We start from the raw sequence: 16,848 nt of genomic DNA on the forward strand, positions 1-16,848 counted from the left end.
TGCAGTGGTCATAAGGTCAATTGACGTTATGCCCGTTGACCTTATATCACCTCGCCAAACATTATTACCCTTGTGGAAACCGCTATAACCGTTGATTTTTATAAATAAAACAGCTTATTAAGCCATGAGTCGGGTTACGTCTGAAGGATGTAATCCAGAATCTCAACGAAACTTCGACAATTATTATGAGACTCATTTCCAACATAATTATTACGTGAAACAGCAATATTATCGTTTCTGGGTCACCGAAAATACGTATGACCCACGAAAGGTTAGTCCGTGGTATACTCTAGAGAACTCAGTGGGCAAGTTTACTTTTTTCGCGCTACAAAAGTGAATGAATTCGGACTAGAGAACATGGGGATCCAATAGAAAGGTGCAACGGCATGCACTCACTGATCGAACTACCACCAATATGTTGAAGGAAGCTTTTTCTGGATCTAATCTCTAGTTTTGATGATTTCAGTTAGCTAGTGCAACCAAAACGCCCGATTAAACCAGTCTTAAACTTTGTATGAGGCTTTTACAATCGCGGCCTCTCGACTTGCCGGAACAATTTTAAAATATTAAATAAACATATTTCACAAGCTGAACCAGAGATTTTCATCAAACTATTTGACTCACCGTGGCAGTATATGCTACCAAGGCTGTATATAAAACTGTGCTCAGTATTTCTCGTGATCTAGGTTTGCATATTTTTGGTCTTATATCTATCTGATCTGTTATATTTTCTTTAGTATTCGCCTGCTCAAAAGTCCTAAAGCGGTCGCAAATATTTTTTGCTTGCAGAATATTGCAAATCACTTTAAGTCGTTTTCAAGTTTTGTTTACGATAATTAAGCGAAGCAGTACATACGTATAACGTAAGCGATTTTTGGATACTGCGTCATCCATAAGTCAAAACAGAAATCGAAAACTAGATGAGTGCGCTAATATTAAGATATTTTTTGTAAACATTATGTCTGAAGATATTCTGGTTACTTTGTATTTCCACCTTTCACGGCTTATTGAGCATTTTATATCTCTGAGCACAAACTCATTAGCCGATTATTTTGGTTAATCATTAACATCGTACAAGTAAGGAGAGCAATGTTTTCGGCTGTACCGAAAGCCTTATACCTTTTGATAATTTAGCTGATCTATAATCTGATCGGAGGCGTGCTCCGCCTACCACACCGTATGCCCTGGGTTCACACCCCGGGCAAAGCAACATCAAAATTTTAGAAATAAGGTTTTTAAATTAGAAGAAAATTTTTCTAAGCGGGGTCGCCCCTCGGCAGTGTTTGGCAAGCGCTCCGGGTGTATTTCTGCCATGAAAAGTTCTCAGTGAAAACTCATCTACCTTGCAGATGCCGTTCGGAGTCGGCATAAAACATGTAGGTCCCGTCCGGCCAATTTGTAGGGAAAATCAAGAGGAGCACGACGCAAATTGGAAGAGAAGCTCGGCCTTAGATCTCTTCGGAGGTTATCGCGCCTTACATTTATTTTTTTTTTTATAATCTGATTGAATTTTTTAGATGTAAGAGGAATAAAGAATGGCACTTATTTTAATTTGATAATATAGTCGATATATAACACAGAGATCACAGAAAATTTCACGAAAATCCTCTTATCTGAACAATCAGTAAAGTGATATATGTATGTGATGGTGCAAACCAGGCATGCTTAACGAACGAAACGATATCATTTCGTTACGATAATCAACGCTAATAAACGAAACGAAGTCACTTCGTTTCGTTTATTAACGTTAAGAACGTCAAATTAACGTTAAAAAGTGACTTCGTTCCGTTTATTAGCGTTGATTATCGTAACGAAATGATATCGTTTCGTTCGTTAAGCATGCCTGGTGCAAACGTTCCAACAAATGTTTACCGTGCAATAAATGCGAATAGCCGAGGATATGTTGGGGAAGAATCGTAAAGGATTATGCGACTAAAGACAGTTTTGAGCTCTTTATATGGGTTGTAGTAAGAGACCAATTGTACCTGCTTATGCCTAAACGATTGATTTAGGACTGGTCCTCTTTCTACTCCAAACGGCTATTGTCGGATTGGTCCTCCTTTTTACCCCAACGTTTATTTTCGGACATGTTCTCTTTCTACTCTCCTTAATGCCCTTACGGGCACTGTTCGGCAGGTCCTCTTTGTATCCCTTAGGGTATTGTCTGACAGATCCTCTTTTTTCTCCTACGGGTACTGTCGAACAAATTCCCTTTCTACCCGCACGGGAACTCTTACCGATTTGATAATTTTTTTAAACTCAATATTATAATTCGTATTGGCATTATAGAAAAAAAAAAACAAAAACAAGTTCCACGATAATAGAACAATTTTTTCAAATTTCGCAAAAGTTTTCCTCATTCAAATTTCAAACTGACTTATACCACTTGTATTCAAAAGGCTCTAGAGGGGACCAATTATACCCCAATGAAGGCAATACAGATCAATCCCAGATCCCTCTTATTAGGGATTAGTCGCACGCTTTTTTGGACCATGTACCACGACAACATCCAATGAAGCAGATCTGGGAGTGTTCGAGAGAAAAGTTCTTCGAAAGATTTATGGACCTCTACGCGTTGGCGATGGCGAGTACCGAAGACGATTTAATGATGAGCTGTACGACCTTTACGCAGACATCAACATAGTCCAGCGAACTAAAACGCAGCGGCTGCGCTGGCTAGGTCGTGTTATACGAATGAAAGATGACGCTCCGGCTAAGAAAGTGTTTCTATCGGAACCTGCCTATGGAAGCAGAGAAAGAGGGCGGCCCCCACTCCGCTGGAAGGACCACGTGGAAAACGATAGATGACCAACTGGCGCAAGTTGGCAGAGAGAATAAGCGACTGGCACGCCTTGTTGGACCGTCATAACCGTTTAAACGGTTATGCGCAAATTAAGTAAGTAATAGTATATACAATTACAGTCGTATCCCAAAAATGTATCAACATATCTCAAAAACTAACAATAGCTTATTTTGTTTATGCCAAACTTCTTCCATAGGGAGTTCTATAACTTTTCATTCGTTTATATCGCCACAATCGCTAACAGTAGGATAGGGGTAGTGCGTACAGCTAGGTATAATATTTTTTAAACATATACATAAAAACTAACAAGACAAAATAACATCAAGATTTATAATCAAATATAAAATTAAAGGTTTACTAATAAAGCAACGCAGAACAAAAGTGAACATTGAGCAGGACAGTTAAATACGTATTTGAAATAGAAAAGAACAAAATTGTGGTTTATTGTTTTATAAATAGTTCAATTTTACTAATTTTAGAAATGCGTTTCGAATTTTCTAGTTTCACAGTTTTATTAGCGTTTGTGCTACAAATAAACAATACGTCATCTAAATATTTAACTGAAAAACGTAAGCGATCACTCCACAGACAATTTAATTGCTTCCCTCACATGCGTGAATGATCGAAGACAAGGCCTGTCACTGCGGAAGCATTCTACACATCTTTCGGAAACTTTTTTGCAAATCATCATTAGTTGTGGAAAAATATTAAAACTTGTTTTTCTCTTTATAGCTTCTTATTTAAAAACTTGCGATTTCAATGCTGCTGATTTAAACAGCTGCTTTGCGGATAGTCTGAAAGTGCTTTTCAACGAGTGGAAAGATGGTAAGATTTAAACACATTTATTTAAACACGGTTATGATAATTAGTTTCGTAAGAAGTGAACGCCTTATATGTGTTTTTTTTTTTTTGTTGATATGTAAACTCAACTCCCATTGTGAACTGCAATAACAAAAACCATTCCAAATTCCATTCGGAATTCTTATTATTGTTGTTAATCGAGTCTCCCATGAATTACAACTTATTGTGTTGTCATAAGTTCCTGACACGCATATAGTCAGAAAGAGAGGAAATGTGAGCATCCTATCCTATCCTGACCTCCAAGAAAATTGGAACACTCCGACTGAAGCACTGTCAAGTTTTATTTCAGTTTCAGATCGTGTAGTGTTGCGACCATGGCTTGCAGGGACAATTTCCATGCTCTTTTGGGGATCACTTCGTGGCTGTGTCCACAGTATGGCACACTTTTGGGATCATTTAGGGACGATTTCAGAAATTAATTTCGTTTTTATTTCGGTACTATCTACGGCTTATTCACAAAATTCAGTATTATTTTCGGGATCGATTAGGAACTATCTCCGTATCAATTCGGAATCGCTTTTAGACGAATTCGCGTTAAATTTTATGCCATCCATTATTATTTTCAAATATCGTTTCGGGACTGTTTTTGGATTAATTCGGGACCATTTAAGTACTATTTCGATATGATTTTCGGAAACATTTCGGAACTCTGACATCGCAATTGTTTTCGGGATTATCAGTGGGTTTTACAGGCTTTTGGGATTTCTGGTTTGAAATCATTCTGAGACTTTGTTCCGTATTATTACAATATAATTGAGGACTTTGGGTTTGTGTTCGGGATTATTTCTGAACTACCGCCACTTATTCACATTATTCCGGCATTATATTGAAATCGATTATGGATTATTTCTGGACATATTTGGGATAATTTTTAGAAGAAGATGGGATTGGGATGTTTTTGGGAATAATTTTTGGTAATTTGGATATAAAATCAAAATGTTTGCGGGGCTATCTGCGTATCATTTAAAAAAAAATTGTTCATCGTTTTGGAATTTCTTACCAATCAATTCGAGAAAACTTTTTAATCATATTAGGACTATCTGTCAATCATTATAGGAATCTCATTGGAAATATCTCCGTTATAATTTTCGGAATAATTTTGACCATTTTTGGTATCATTTCAAAAATATTTTGGAAATAAATATTTCGGAATAATCTCATGACCATTTTAACACAAATTTGTTATTATTTCGTTACTATTTCGGATTGTTTGCAGTATAATTTCTGATTTGTGTTCAGTGTAGCTTCGGGTTTATTTTCTGGTCATTTTAGGTAAGTTTTCTGAAATTTTTTAAATAATTTCAGAATTTTTCTAATATTTATATAGAAATTGTTTTTGGTTTTTTTAGGGATTGTTGCGAAAATATTTTTGGATCATAACGGGTACCATTGCAGATCTATTGTCAGGTTCGTTGTGGATATTTTTACTGAAAATTTGGGGATGGTTTCTGAATATTTTCGGGATTGTTATCCTAACACTTTTATCATTTCATGGGTGTGACATTATTTCTGGTTTTCGTAACCGCACTTCCTTTCCCCGAGACTACTTTTAAATCTATTTGGGAATATCTCCGAATCATTATGGTTATCTTTTTGAAAACGTTTTCCTTTTTTTCGGGACTATTTTCGGGATAGTTTTGAAAAGATCCTTCCGTTATTTCCAAACTATTTTGGAAATAATTCGGGATTATTTTGTGACTCTTTCAGTATCATGTTAAGAGAATTCTCGGTATAATTTCAAAGATGTGCTCGCTATAGTTTTCTTCTCTAGGTTATTTCAAGGTAATTTTTGGAGATTTCGGGACAATCTCAAAATTTTTGTTTTTTTTGTTTTTTTGTGTTACATTTTTTTGAAGTTTCACTTTCGTAGTTTTCTTATAACGCGCCCACAGAAGTATAACTTCAAAAATTAGACAATCAAAATAATTCTAAGAAGTATAAAATATCAACTTCTTATCTAGGCGTTCCGGGCTTAAAGGGCTTAAGTCCCCTGGAGCCTTTAACTATCAAACGGATTAAAATTCATCAAAATAATGGAGCTACATTCAATCTTTTCGCGGAACTAGAAAACTTAATTTTACACGGTGGTAGTGAAGTGGTTATCAAAAATGCTGTGTAAGTAGTATTGTTATTGTTGTTTACTACAATTAATTTTTATTGATTAATAATGTAAGTTTAGTATTTATTTTTATGGCTGTCCGGAAATTTTCATTGCAGAAAAATTCCAAAAAGCCACTAGCGTTTTTTATAAATTTTCTTTTAAATTAATTAATTATTTTTATTTGTTATATTTTCATTCATTTCAATATTAAAATAGTGTGGATAAAAAAAAATTAAATCTGGATGTCACAGTTGAAATAAAAAAATTGCATGCAGATGGCAACTACAAGGCTAAGGGCACAGTGTTGGGCTTTAACATTGATGGTCAAGGACCGGGCACAATAGATGCAAGTAAGTCAAGAAAAAAGTTGAAGTTCTGTTAACAAGTGTTCGCTTAGATAACCTACTTTTAATTTTGAATCTATTATTAATTTTTTAATATATCTTGAACATGTTTTTCTTTCAGCCAATGTTCTTTTGCAGTTTCATATTTCCGCAAAAATTCGTGACACAGATGATTTTACATTTGTGGACATTATAGGCTTTAAATCGAAAATCGTTAAAATTGGCGATTTTCATGTCGATGTAAAAAATTTATTCGGCGGGCAAACTGATCTCGAGACCACCACGAATGATGTATTCAATCAAAATTGGCGTGAACTGACAGGTCTTCTTCGACCGGCATTGGAGCAAGCAATCGAATTGGTCTTCAAAAATCATTTTACAAAAATCTTTGCTTACGTACCTGCAAATTATTTCTTTGCCAATTTTCCTAAAGCCAGTGAATTTTATGTTTAGCGTTGTTGTTGTAATGTTTGGATATGAAAAATTTTACTCTTTGGTATGTTAATAAAAAAAATGTTATTAGACTTACACAAATGGATATTTCATTATGAGATCCCCTTTCAACGGAGCAGCATACATACGTGGGCATACATACCACAGAAAGCCTGATATTTGAAGTATTCCGAGAAAGGATATTCACATTCTCCTTTTATCTCGTAAGACGCTTTCAAAATTATGATAGTTGACTCGTCATAACTTGTGCTTGGTAAAGTGAGTGTAGAGCAATAAATAGGAAACAGAACTTCGTCACCAATTCTTTACTGCAGGATATCTACTAAACGGGGGTTTCCGTTGTTGATAAATATGTAGAGGCACACTTCAAGCGGGTATGCTCTAACCTCTGCTATTATTCTTCACGGTAATTAACAATCTAGAAAAACTTAAGCCATGTGCGTTAAGGTTCTGGCGTACTCTGAAAATCTTGCCAATACTTTTCTCATGTCTATTCGATTCCGTGATGAGTGAAATCATGGAAATGCCTTTATTATGATTGCGTGGGCCTTAGGTTGGATTCAGATAAGCAGAACATCTACCCTTATCATGGATATATAACCGATCTACATACTGGGACCTACATTTTTCAGCTTCGGGATCTGATATCTCTGTCGCTCCTAGTATTTGTACTATTAATCTGTGGAGCACTGGACACGAAACCAAACTGCCAAACCTGCCAAGCCAACAAGTAACATAGCACCTAGTGCCAATTATCTGAGGCTAGGAGGCAAACTAAAACCTTATGCGACTTCTGCTTGTGTGAACCAAAATTCACTCACTTTTATGATCATATAGCTGTGAATGTGTGTAACCTCTTATGCAAAGTGTTGCTGCGTTGGCCCTAAGGATCGAGTTATAGTATACAACAAATGTATCCAAGAGCAATTTTTTGATCAGGTATGGCCTATGGTTTGTCGATCGGGGCAAACCATACACAATCGAAGGAAATATGAATACCTAGTAGGGCCATGTAGAATACTGTTCAACCCCACAAGGACTTGGATTATTCCCGCTTTAGGCACGCCTGTCGGAAGAGGTAACGAAATTCACAGAACTAGAGCTCGACGTGGACTTATCAACCCGTTTCCGAGATGGCCGCGCTAGTATCTAAGCGATACCAGAATTTGTTTCCTAATGACCTCGGGAAATGTCTAAATCATTCAAACTTCAGTCTTAAATAGTATATTTTCTGACAGACATGTAGCGATGAAAGTGCTAGCTATTCTAGATATTATAACAAAGTTAAAATATATATGTGCACAACTTTTGCCTTTGACAGCACTGTTGAAAGTATGGGCCTGAATTTTAAATCACTCATTGCCTTAAGCTTTTAATCAAACTTGTTTAACCTAAATTGCAAAACTTCTAAACTGGGCAGTAGGTTAGGTTAGGTTCAAGTGGCTGCCGTCCACATTGGAGCGGCACACTTAGGCCTTTATAGGCCCATTGTGAAACCACACGGATTTGTTCCCACTCTCCTAATCAAACCACTTCGTTGAGTTTATGAAGCTAACTAAACGTCGTGTATTGACCTCAGCTATATCAGTCAGATCTACGAGAAACATCTTGCCCATAAGACGTTGCCTTCTTCTACCGAGCGCTGGACATTCACAGAGTAGATGCCAAACAGTTTCAGGTTCTTCTTCGTTGCCGCAGCTTCTACAATAATCATTAAATGGAGCGCAAATCCTTTCCGCATGCGGTCCAATACAAACATGACCCGTAAGAAGACCCACAACTAAGGAAACATCCCTCTTGCGGAGGGTGAGAAGCTCTCGCGATCTCTTCTCATTCCATTCCGGCCATGTGAGTTTTGCCGTGTGGCATCTATCATGATGCTTCCACCTGGCTCCTGCTTCCATCAGTATAGCCTCCTTTATCTTGAGCTTGCAGGTGGAGAGCGACATGCCCAACCTCTTCCAGGATGGCGAGAGTGGAAGGGAGGTACCTTTTCTTGCAAGCTCATCTGCCCTCTCATTACCTGGTATACCCTTATGTCCCGGAACCCATACCAGATGCAAAGTAAACTGTTCAGCCATCAGGTTAAGTGATCTGCGACAGCCTACTACAGTTTCAGAATTAGCTGTGACAGAGTCAAGGGCTTTCAGTGCTGCTTGATTGTCTGAGAAAATGTAAATGTGCTTATGAGAGACTGCCTTCTCCCTAAGGCAGTCCACAGCGTCTTGTATGGCCGCAAGCTCGGCCTGAAATACGCTACAGTGATACGGAAGGCGAAGCGATCTTTGTGTCTCCAATCGTTCCGAATACACACCCCCTCCGACCCTGTTATCCAGTTTAGATCCATCTGTGTAGATATGAATGCTGTTAGTGGGCCAATCAGGGTCATTCACCCACTGTTCCCTCTCGGGTATTAATATCTCGTATCCCTTGTTAAAGTTGGTATGTGGTTTGCAGAAATCTGTCCATTCTGGTATGCAGAATCTGTCTAGAATTTCAGTATATTTGCAGTGCGCCCATGTGGTCAGTTTCCTCAGCCCGATAGCTGCATATGCTGCATATTTAATGCCTACTATGTCTATGGGTAGTAGGTTCAGTATTACATTCTTAGCCTCCGTTGGAATTGTGCGGATGGCTCCCCTTATGCATAGTAGTGCAGATCTTGGCACCTTTTGAAGAGCAAGAACCGTCGAGGATTTATTCAGGGCGGGCCACCATACCGCCACCCCGTATAGCAATATTGGCCTAACTATGGCCGTGTATATCCAATGTACTATCATAGGGGACATTCCCCATTCCCGTCCAATTGCCCCTTTACATGTGTAGAGGGCAACCGTGGCCTTACGGACACGTTCCGTGGTGTTTTGTGTCCAGTTCAATTTCTTATCAAGTGTGAGCCCTAGATACTTGGCGGACTCACTTAACTTAAGCACTGTGTTTGCCAGCACTGGAGTTGAGTGACGTGGTATCTTATGCCCCTTCGTAAAGAGCACCAGCTCCGTTTTATGTGGGTTCACGCCCATGACCATTATCAACGGCCCATGCTTCGCCCCTTCTTAATTCTACCTGGATCGTATCGCAAAGAGTTTGTGGAAACTTCCCACTTATCACCAAGGCAAGGTCGTCAGCATATGCTATAGCTTTACAGCCCCTCCCCTCCGCCATGTCCCTTAGCAGCTGATTCACCGCCAAGACCCACAGCAGAAGGGATAGGACTCCACCTTGGGGAGACCCCTACTGACGAACCTGCTCACCGATATCCCTGTAAGTTCTGCCTGTACTACCCTGCATAGCAGCAATTGGTGCACAAGACCCACCAGCTGAGATTCGATGCCCAGATCAGTCAGTACCTTAATGATTGAGTCGGGTTTAATGTTATTGCACGCTCCTTCTATGTCTAGGAAGGCTGCCAGGCAGTATTCATTGAAGGAGAACGATCTCTCTATGCACGATGTAATTTCGTGCAATGCCGTTTTCGTTGATTTACCCTTCATATAGGCGTGTTGTGCTTCAGAGGGTTGGTCATTCACTGCCTCCCTGATATATGTTTCCATCAGCCTCTCCATCACCTTTAGTTGAAAGGAAGATAGACTAATAGGTCTGAAATCCTTAGGCTTCGCGTCGCATGCCATACCTGCCTTAGGAATAAATACCACTTTAGATATTTTCCATATACTTGGGATTTTTTTCCATATACAAGGGGTTGTGTTCGCAACCCTCGCAAGGGGTTTCTAGCACAATATGTACATATATAGCTTCTCCAAACCCAATTGTCAACCTCTCCTATCCGCGGCGAATCCTGTTTCACTAACAGACGAGGCTCTGGCAACCCCAAGCTCCTCATGGAACTTCGGGGTGGGAAGGAAGGGAATGGCCTGAAGGCTTAATGTGGACACATAAATCGCTCCCGAGATGGTCGGGCTAGCACCTTAAGGGTGCTGCGGTACCGGAGCGTACCGGATCTGTATCCGGCAAAGGACCATTACATCGACATTACACTCCCCAAAGCCTTTGTGACTGCTTGTATATGATGGGAGGCCAGTGAATTATATGTAAAGCAATTTTGTAAAATTGTATAGGAGTTAGATTCATAGAAAGGATTCCATATTACTGAGCAATATTCCACACCACTTCTGACCAAGGACATATAAAGTGCCTTCAACGTCATAGGGTCCTTAAAGTCACTGGTGTTATGTCTACTGAACCCAACCATTGCAACAAATTTTGAAACAACGAAATCAATGTGACTAGAATGAGAGTTTGGAGTCAAAAATTACACCCAAGTCTTTACGCTCTTGACAACAATTAAGAGATTTAGCATTTAGTTTGTAGATAAAGTATGTGGCAGTTGTCTTTATGAAATAAGACACAACACAGCATGTATTTGAATTTAAAAATAAGTTATTGTCTGCGCACCATCCGGCAAAAGAGTACAGAAATAAAATAAATAAATAAATGAAAGGTGCGATTACCTCCGAAGAGATTTTAGGCCGAGCTTCTCTTCCAATTTGCGTCGTGCTCCTTTTTAATTTTTCCTACAAATTGGCGGGACGGGACCTACTTGCTTTATGCCGACTCCGAAGGGCATTTGCGAGGCAGTTGAGTTTTCACTGAGAGCTTTTCATGGCAGAAATACACGCGGAGTGCTTGCCAAACACTGCCGAGGGGCGATCACGGTTAGAAAAATTGTCTTCTAATTGAAAAACCTTATTTCTAAAATTTTGTTGTTCCTTTCCAGGGGTGTGAACCCAGGGCATTCGGTGTGGTAGGCGGAGCACGCTACCATCACACCACGGTGGCCGCCAATAGTTAGAAATAGTTTGACAAATAACTAGTATTTTTTGTGAGATATATAGTTTTAATGTTATATTTCAATCATTAAAGGGGAGGAGTGATGGGGAAACATATTGAGTAAAAAGTGCTAAGTCGGGAGAAAAAATTTGTTTTGAGTAAGGAAATTGTGCTAAGTCATAAAATAGCTGCTGGGTTAGCATACATGATTTTTATTTACCTTTTTCAAAGCTTCTACACTCAAAAGTATTGCAACTAAGGTATCCTAATTCACAGTTTTGAAAAAAATGTTATTTCAAAATTATTCAGTTTTTTTCGTCTCCTGTAAAATTCGTAAAAAGTGACTTAGCACATTTTCACATTAAGCTAACGATATTTATCAAACAGATTTTCAGATATAGACTCAAACTTTTAACCCAGCGAGAGTCTGCAGGTTAACCTAATCTAGGTTCCAGGCCACACAGAAATCGATTTTAATAAAAGTCCTGATGAGCTAACACATATATGCTCAGCTCAAAAGGATTTCAGGAGGGAATATAATAAAATAATGGTATAAATAGTATGACAATCGGAATACAAATAACCAAGTTACGATAAAAAAAAAAAAAAACACTTCATCTGTGGTTTCGAGAATGAACGCAATCAAACTAGTTTTTTTCCTGCACCTTCGGACTTTTGCCACTTTTTTGTGACCCAGTCTTTTGACCACCCTGTGTGGAGTGTGCCTACAAGTGCTTCAAAATAAAAAAATTCTACGCCAAAAAGCATGCCTTAGTTATCTTATCAACAATTATTTAAATAAGAGATCTGAAAAGCAGAGCTCGTTAACAAACTTTAATATGTGTAAACTTTTAAGTGAAAAAAATGGTCTCTCATTAATAACTTAATTCATACGTTTATTTAGAAGCGTGGCTGAGGCGGAACATGCAAATTTAGATCATTCAAACTTTAACAAAAAGTGATACTTGCAATGCGCAATTTATATTTTAACTTGACGTGGACATATAAATAAGTGTAGATGCAATCGCTGCCAATTTATAAAAGCATTGACAACTTACTATGCACATACGTTCATTTCAGAGTGCCGTGTCGTATGAGCAACATTTAATTTACTTGGCTCAATTAATTACGTAAATAAATGTGTATACGCATTAGGGTGCCTGTTATTTAGCAAACCTCTTTGGTTTAAGCTTCGTCCAACACAAGTGTATTTATTGTAACGACAATATGAGAGATTCAGATCAATAAGTTCTTGAATGTAGCAAATATGACAAATTATTTCATTAACTTTTTGTGTGAAATTGGTGTAAGGATATCCACCTCAATTTAAGTTTTCAAGAATACAAGATCCCATACAAAATTTTATGGTAACTGTCAGAAATGCGTCTATGGTCTGACAGTAGGGAAAAATGTGTAAAATTCAGCGACCACGATGTAACATCTCTTAACAAGTTGTGGTTTATTGCTTTCGCTACTGCTTTAATTTTGGTCATTTTAAGTGCCAGATTTTAACATAAATAGATAGCCGCAGCAACTTATCTGTCTCGCGATTAAAGAATGTGAAAATAAATTGAGTCATGATAGTTAGTGGGCATATCTCAAATATCTCAAATGATGCCAGAAAATCTGACGAATGACGGAAGGTTTCAAAACTGCAGCAATGATTATGACGACCTGTTAACCGAAATTCAGAGTGTGCTGAAGTAATGAAGGAAGCGCCTCTATTATCAAATACTGCGTAAAATAATGAACCAGCTACGTCTGACTTAGAAAAAATAAACTAAATAAACGAATATGACTGATGACGCAGAGGCAAAAGGTGGGTGTGTACTGTTGAAAACATGGGCGGACGAGCGCATGCTTGAGGCACATGAGCTCTCAGTTATATATAGAGAAAACAAGCAAAAATAAGTCCTCAGTGATATCAACAAAAAAGCGTCGGAACCCCGTTCTTAAAGTCAAATACCCTGAACTCCAGTAGAGCAAAGCAACCTCTTTAATCTGGATACTGTAATAGGTAATACACTATCAGAATCAACCCAGACATACATAATGTATGTCCTGCTTGTAATGCGTCCACACATGATACCAATTACCTATTCACCTCCTACTCTCTACTTCACCCCTGTTGATACTGCAAATTACCTTGGATTTCCATTAGAAGATATTGGTGACAATTTATGGGTAATCGCACCTATTGGATGGTGTAAAGCACTGCTACAACAACCTAAAAATAGGCTTAGCTGTGGTATTTTAAACAAACTGTTCCTCCTCCCCCACTTTTTGTAAAAAATCATACACATCTTTATTTATACTTGCGCTTTCATCTAATATTAGTAATGAAAAAGGTAATAAATACAAAAAAAAAATTTTGTAATTAAAGATATTACATCCGCTGACGCTCATAACCATTTAGACGGTTAAGCGCCAATTAAGTAAGTTAGTAAGACCCTCAGTAATCGCACACTAGTTAAACTAGCTACAATTGCGTATTAAGACTAAGGCGGCCGAGAAGTCAAGCAGCAAAAATACACACTTGATCTTAACAATTATACAGTGACAGTCTTCATGTGTGCATGTTGCAGTAAATACACCTCGGTCTGTATTTGTATATTAATCAAGTTCTAGAATAAAACGTTTCTGACATGTTTACACCCAATTGCAATATTTGTTGCTAAGAACATAACGTTTGCGTAGAAGTTGCGATGAGATAAAGTAGATTTCCCAATGCACTACAATTGCTCAATATGCAGGCGATGAGCTGATACTCAAAACAACAGATGGCTCGAAAATGAGAATGTGAGAAATATAACTAAGCTATTCAGAAAAATGTTTTGTGGAGCAGCTTGCTTTAACGGGATTGACGCTTTTTATACCTTTTATGAACAGGAAATGGTATATTAACTTTGGTTCGATGTTTGTAATGTTGAGAAATATAGAAGATAGACTCACCATTAGGTATACCGAATTGATCAGGGCGACGAACTGAGTTGATATAGCCATTTCCGTTTGTCCGTCCGTCCATCTGTCTGATTGAACGCAAAGTAGTCCCTCAAATTTTGAGATATCTCAATGAAATTTGGCACAAGGATGTATTTTTGCATTATATTAGACATTTGTTGGATCGGGTAGGATCGGACCACTATATCATATATCTCCCATGCATGCGATCGTGCATATAAGACGATTTTGGTCATTCCTGCCGCAATTTAAAAAGTATAAACGTGAAACTCGGTGATATATATTCTAATATATCATAGAAGATATCCCGAAAAAATCACTTTGATCGGAGCTATATATAGTTATATCCCAAACAACCGATCGTTCAGATAGAAAGAATTTTGGCCATTTCTCCCTTAATTTAGAAAGTATAAACGTGGAACTCGGAGATATAAACTTTTTAATATATCGTAGAAGATTTTCTGAAAAATTCACTTTGATCGGAGCTATATATAGTATATATCCCATACAACCCATCGATCAGATAGAAAGGTTTTTGGCAATTTCTCCCTTAATTTCCTATATAAAAACGTTAAACTTGGTGATATTTATTCTAATATATCATAGAAGATTTCATGAAAAATTCACTTCGATCGGAGCTATATATAATATATATCCCATACAACCTATGGTTCAGATAGAAAGGTTTTTAACCATTTCTCCCTTAATTTCCTATATATAAACGTTAAACTTGGTAATATTTAGTCTAATATATCATAGAAGATTTCATAAAAAAATAATTTCGATCGGAGCTATATATAATATATATCCCATACAACCGATGGTTCAGATAGAAAGGTTTTTAGCCATTTCTCCCTTAATTTCCTATATAAAAACGTTAAACTTGGTGATATTTAGTCTAATATATCATAGAAGATTTCATGAAAATTAAATAATTTCGATCGGAGCTATATATAGTATATATCCCATACAACCGATCGTTCAGGTAGAAAGATTTTTGCCAATTTCTCCCTTAATTTCCAATATAAAAACGTTAAACTTGGTGATATTTATTCTAATATATCATAGAAGATTTCATGACAAATTCATTTCGATCGGAGCTATATATAGTTATATCCTAAACAACCGATCGTTCAGATAGAAAGAATTTTGGCCATTTCTCCTTTAATTTAGAAAGTATAAACGTGAAACTCGAAGATATATATTTTAATTTATCATAGAAGATTTTCGGAAAAAATCACTTTGGTCGGAGCTATATATAGTATATATCCCATACAACCGATCGTTCAGATAGAAAGATTTTTGGCAATTTCTCCCTTAATTTCCTATATAAAAACGTTAAATTTGGTGATATTTATTCTAATATATCATAGAAGATTTCTTGAAAAAATCACTTTGATCGGAGCTACATGTATATAGTATATACCTATCCCATACAGCCGATCGTTCAGATAGAAAGATTTTTGGGCATTTCTCCCTTAGTTTCTATTATAAAAACGTGAAACTTGGTGATATATATTCTAATAAATCATAGAAGATTTCCTGTAAAAATCATTTCGATCGGAGCTATATATAATATATCACATACAACCGATCGGTCAGATAAGGGGTTTTTTTGCCATTTTTTTATCTTATTTATCTTAAAATCGTTTAGGTATGTACATCTGTTCACTATATATTTCTTATCTTATATATCCGATTATTTGGAGATTACGAACGGGATAAGATTATTGTTCAGCCCCATTCATGAAAGGTATGAAGTCTTCGGCACAGGCGAAGACAGTCCCTTCCTTACTTGTTGTACTTAAATTAAAGTCGTGATAAACTGATGTAAAAGTTAACGCTCTTGCGTCATGCCACGAATGAAATGCCTTCAATTGTTCATTCGCATTTTGTTTTTGTCTTCATTCTTTTACCGATCGCTTCTACAGTGGAGAATAAGTAGTGGTAATAAGAGGTGGGACTCTTAATGTTGCTACTTTTGTTTTTTTGCAGTCGCAAAACACTCCTCGAAGGTTCATGGAAGTGTTTTAGATGTGTGCAGTTCTTTGCCTTTGTTCCGGTACGCTCTAGTGCCAACCTGACTGCCTCGGAACCGTTTTTTTTTTACATATCATACGTTCTGGTCTGTGTATTTTAGTCGCCTTTTACGACAGGCATGCCCATCTTGGGAATATTCTAAAACTCGTAAACCCCTGGTGTCAAAACAGTCCCGTGTCTAGGCGTGTCAATACTTTTAATGCTGCTGAAACCAGCATTACAAGCCACTAGATCTTATAGACGCATGGTTGGTGGGCCAAAACGAACTAGTGGCATCAGACTGGACAAATTTTAACATAAACTTGGAGAGATACTTGAATTTATTAGATGTATATTTAAACGACTTTCCGTCATCCCTTGTCAAATTTGATTTCGAAACAAACCGGTTTCGGCTCTCGAAAATTGACACTGATGATGGCACAATGCCGAAACCGGATTGTCTCGAAACCAAAACCAAACAAGGGATGACAGACAATCGTTCCGATATACATCAA

General features: G+C 37.5%; 1 protein-coding gene across 1 annotated transcript; it reads left to right on the forward strand.

Annotated features, from left to right (window-relative positions):
- The first annotated feature begins 3,178 nt into the window (after positions 1-3,178).
- On the forward strand, positions 3,179-6,643 carry LOC137245256 (circadian clock-controlled protein daywake-like). Its single transcript, XM_067775616.1, has 5 exons — positions 3,179-3,372; positions 3,536-3,628; positions 5,626-5,779; positions 5,982-6,115; positions 6,231-6,643. The coding sequence occupies exons 1-5, from the start codon at positions 3,285-3,287 to the stop codon at positions 6,560-6,562; spliced, it is 801 nt and encodes a 266-aa protein (XP_067631717.1). The 5' UTR covers positions 3,179-3,284; the 3' UTR covers positions 6,563-6,643.
- Positions 6,644-16,848: the final 10,205 nt, after the last annotated feature.

The sequence above is a fragment of the Eurosta solidaginis genome, chromosome 1 (genome assembly GCF_040869045.1).
Source record: "Eurosta solidaginis isolate ZX-2024a chromosome 1, ASM4086904v1, whole genome shotgun sequence".
In the NCBI taxonomy this organism is placed as follows: domain Eukaryota; kingdom Metazoa; phylum Arthropoda; class Insecta; order Diptera; family Tephritidae; genus Eurosta; species Eurosta solidaginis.